This window comes from Rhea americana, unplaced genomic scaffold, assembly GCF_003343005.1.
Source record: "Rhea americana isolate MKP2758 unplaced genomic scaffold, rheAme1 scaffold_775, whole genome shotgun sequence".
Classification (NCBI taxonomy): Eukaryota; Metazoa; Chordata; class Aves; order Rheiformes; family Rheidae; genus Rhea; species Rhea americana.
In genome coordinates, this window is record NW_028186951.1 from 3,067 (window position 1) to 5,666 (window position 2,600).

At 67.3% G+C, this 2,600-nt stretch overlaps 1 protein-coding gene across 1 annotated transcript in view; it reads right to left on the minus strand.

Annotated features, from left to right (window-relative positions):
- The window catches only part of PAK4 (p21 (RAC1) activated kinase 4), a 23,213-nt gene that overhangs the window by 2,720 nt on the left and 17,893 nt on the right, over nucleotides 1-2,600 (minus strand). Inside the window, exons 4-9 of the mRNA XM_085322458.1 lie at nucleotides 2,330-2,597; nucleotides 1,910-2,043; nucleotides 1,649-1,775; nucleotides 684-809; nucleotides 290-424; nucleotides 4-140 (exon numbers count right to left, since the gene is read on the minus strand). Of these exons, the coding sequence (XP_085178584.1) occupies nucleotides 4-140; nucleotides 290-424; nucleotides 684-809; nucleotides 1,649-1,775; nucleotides 1,910-2,043; nucleotides 2,330-2,597 (927 nt within the window). The remainder of the gene's footprint in view (nucleotides 1-3; nucleotides 141-289; nucleotides 425-683; nucleotides 810-1,648; nucleotides 1,776-1,909; nucleotides 2,044-2,329; nucleotides 2,598-2,600) is intronic.

Sequence of the window (2,600 nt, forward strand, 5' to 3'; positions counted from 1 at the left end):
TGCCGCATGAGGGGCACGATGGCGGAGGGCGGCCCCGCTTTGCCCAGGAAAGGGTGTTTCAAGAGTTCGGCGGCGGTGGCCCGCTGCAGCGGGTCCCTCACCAGCATGCGGTCGAGGAAGCCCTTGAGGGATGGCGAGACCTGCGGCGGGACGGAGAGCAGCGGCCGTGAGCGCGAGCTCGGCCCCGGAGCCGGCGGTGGGAGAGGGACAAAAAACCCCCCCCCCGCCCCGTGCCGGACGGGGACGCGGCCGAGGCGAGCGGGAGACGCCGCCGGCGCTGCCCTTTTACCTTGTGCACGTTTTTGAGCTTCGGCGGCAGGTTGTCCCGGATCATCTTCATGGCCTTCAGCGGAGGCTCGTTAAAATAGGGCGGCTCCCCGTCAACCATTTCTATCACCATCACGCCCAGGGACCAGATATCCACCTGCAAAAAGGAGCCGGAAAAACGGCGGTGAGGGGGGGGAAAACAAAATCGGCACGCGGCGATTCACGGCGGCGGCTCGACCACGGCCGCAGCGGGGCGAATAAACCCTATTCCCCCCCCTCCTTGCACCAGAGCCGTGCCCGAGGTCGGAGCCCCCCCACCACCACCCCGCGCCGAGCCGGGCGATCGTCGGTTTCGGCTCGTGGCTCTAGCGGAGCCCCAGACCCCCGTCGGCCCCGTTCGGCGCGTCCGGTCCCACCTCGGGTCCGTAGGGTAAGCGGGAGATGAGCTCCGGCGCCATCCAGTACGGCGTCCCCACGAGCGACTTGCGCCGCGGCACCTCCTTGTTCACTTGGGCGCAAAACCCAAAATCGGAGAGTTTCACCTGGGAAGGGGGGAAAGCAGAGAGGAAAAGGAGGCTCGTGGAAACGCCCGCGACGGGCGTCCCGTCGCCGCCGAGCTTCCCGGGATGCTCCGGCCTCCGAACCGCCGACGTCGCCTCGAAGATCGACCGCGGCCCGCGCGGTTATTCGGGCTTCTCCCGACACGGCTGCCGSCCCCAAAAAGCTTCTCCCCCGTCTCCCTCCGAGCTCTCGGGTTTGCACCGTCCTCCTTCCAAACACCCCGGCAGCTCCCGCGAGGATTTTTTCCGGGAGCCGCCAGGTCGGGTTGCTCGGGAAGGGAGCAGGGGAAGACGACGTTTTCTCGCGAAACATTAAAGAGGGAGAGAGAAAAACCGCTCCGATGCGGAGTCTCGGGCGGCCGCGGGCTCCGGGCGAGAAATTCTGCGCTCAACGAGATTTCTCGTTGCCGCTAAACCCACCGGCTCGCCCGGACCTTGGAAAACCGGCACTCGGGGGTGAGCGAGCGGTTTGTCGCGTGCCACGGCGCAGAGAGAAAAGCTCGCTCCGAAGCACACGTTCGCCTTAAAAAATATAAAATGGGGAGAGAAAAAAAAAAGACGCGGTCGCAGGTCGGCAAAGCTGCTGCTTTTTCCTCTAAGGGGCCCCTCCTAGGCGGAGGAGGAAGAGGAGGAGGAAGGTGTTTGCAGGGTGGGCACAGCGGGCTTCCCTGCCTGGCCAGCTCTCCTCACTCCCGCGGTCTCTTCCGCCCGGAGCAGAGCGATTTCCGATAAATACGAGAGCGGATTATCATTAAAAACCAGCTGCCCGGTCCCCGCTGGCGACGGCCCGGCATCCCGGGGCCGCGGCGCCCGGCGCTTACCCTGCCGTCGTGCGTGAGCAGGATGGAGTCGCTCTTGATGTCGCGGTGGATGACGCCCTGCGCGTGGAGGACGGCCAGCGCCTTCAGGACGGCCAGGCAGACGGCCGCGATCTGCTCTTCGTTCATCCTGCAAGCGGGGACGGGGCGGGCGGCTCAAGGAGGAGCCGGTTCTCCCGGTTCCTCTCGGCCGGCTAAAATCCCAAGCTTTGCTCGCCCGCTGCCCCGCGGGGCGGGCGATCGGCGCCGCCGGGCACCTCGTACCGGGTGTGCGTGACGATGTCCGTCAAAGCGCCGCCTTCGAGGAACTCCATGACCACCCAGAGCTCGTCCGCCACCAGGTAGCTGTTGTACATCTCCACCACGTTCTCGTGCTGGTAGTCTCGCATGATCACCACCTGCAAAACGCGGCGGGGTTGGTGGAGGGGGGGGGAAACCCCAGGGCACGACGGAGGCCGGCGGGAAGGGTCGGACCGCGGAGGCGGCCGAGCCGCCCGGCGAAGGACGGAAGAACCGACGAGGYGGCAACGGGGGCTCCTAAAAACCCCCGTCGCCGCCGCGCGCGGCCGCTCGGCTCGCCGGACCCGAGGGGGCTTCGGCGCCTCCGCGGGCGCTTCCCGACGGGCCGCCGAACCCGCAAGCGATTCCTCGGCGGGCATCGCGAGCCGCCGGCCGTTGCCGTACCTCGTTGAAGAGCAGCTCGCGCCGCTGCTGCTTGCGCAGGTCCATCTTCTTGACGGCCACCAGCTTGCCGCTGCTCTTGACGGTGGCGATGCAGACGATGCCCGTGGAGCCTTCGCCGATCTTGATGAAGTTGTCCAGGTAGGCGCGAGGGTCTCCCGGATCCACCACCATCTGCAAGGCGGCCCGGAACTGCTCGTGCGAGACGCGTTGGGGTTCCCGTTGAGGCGAACGGGCCGCCGACGGCGGCGGGCAGGCGCCGGGCGGTCGAGCC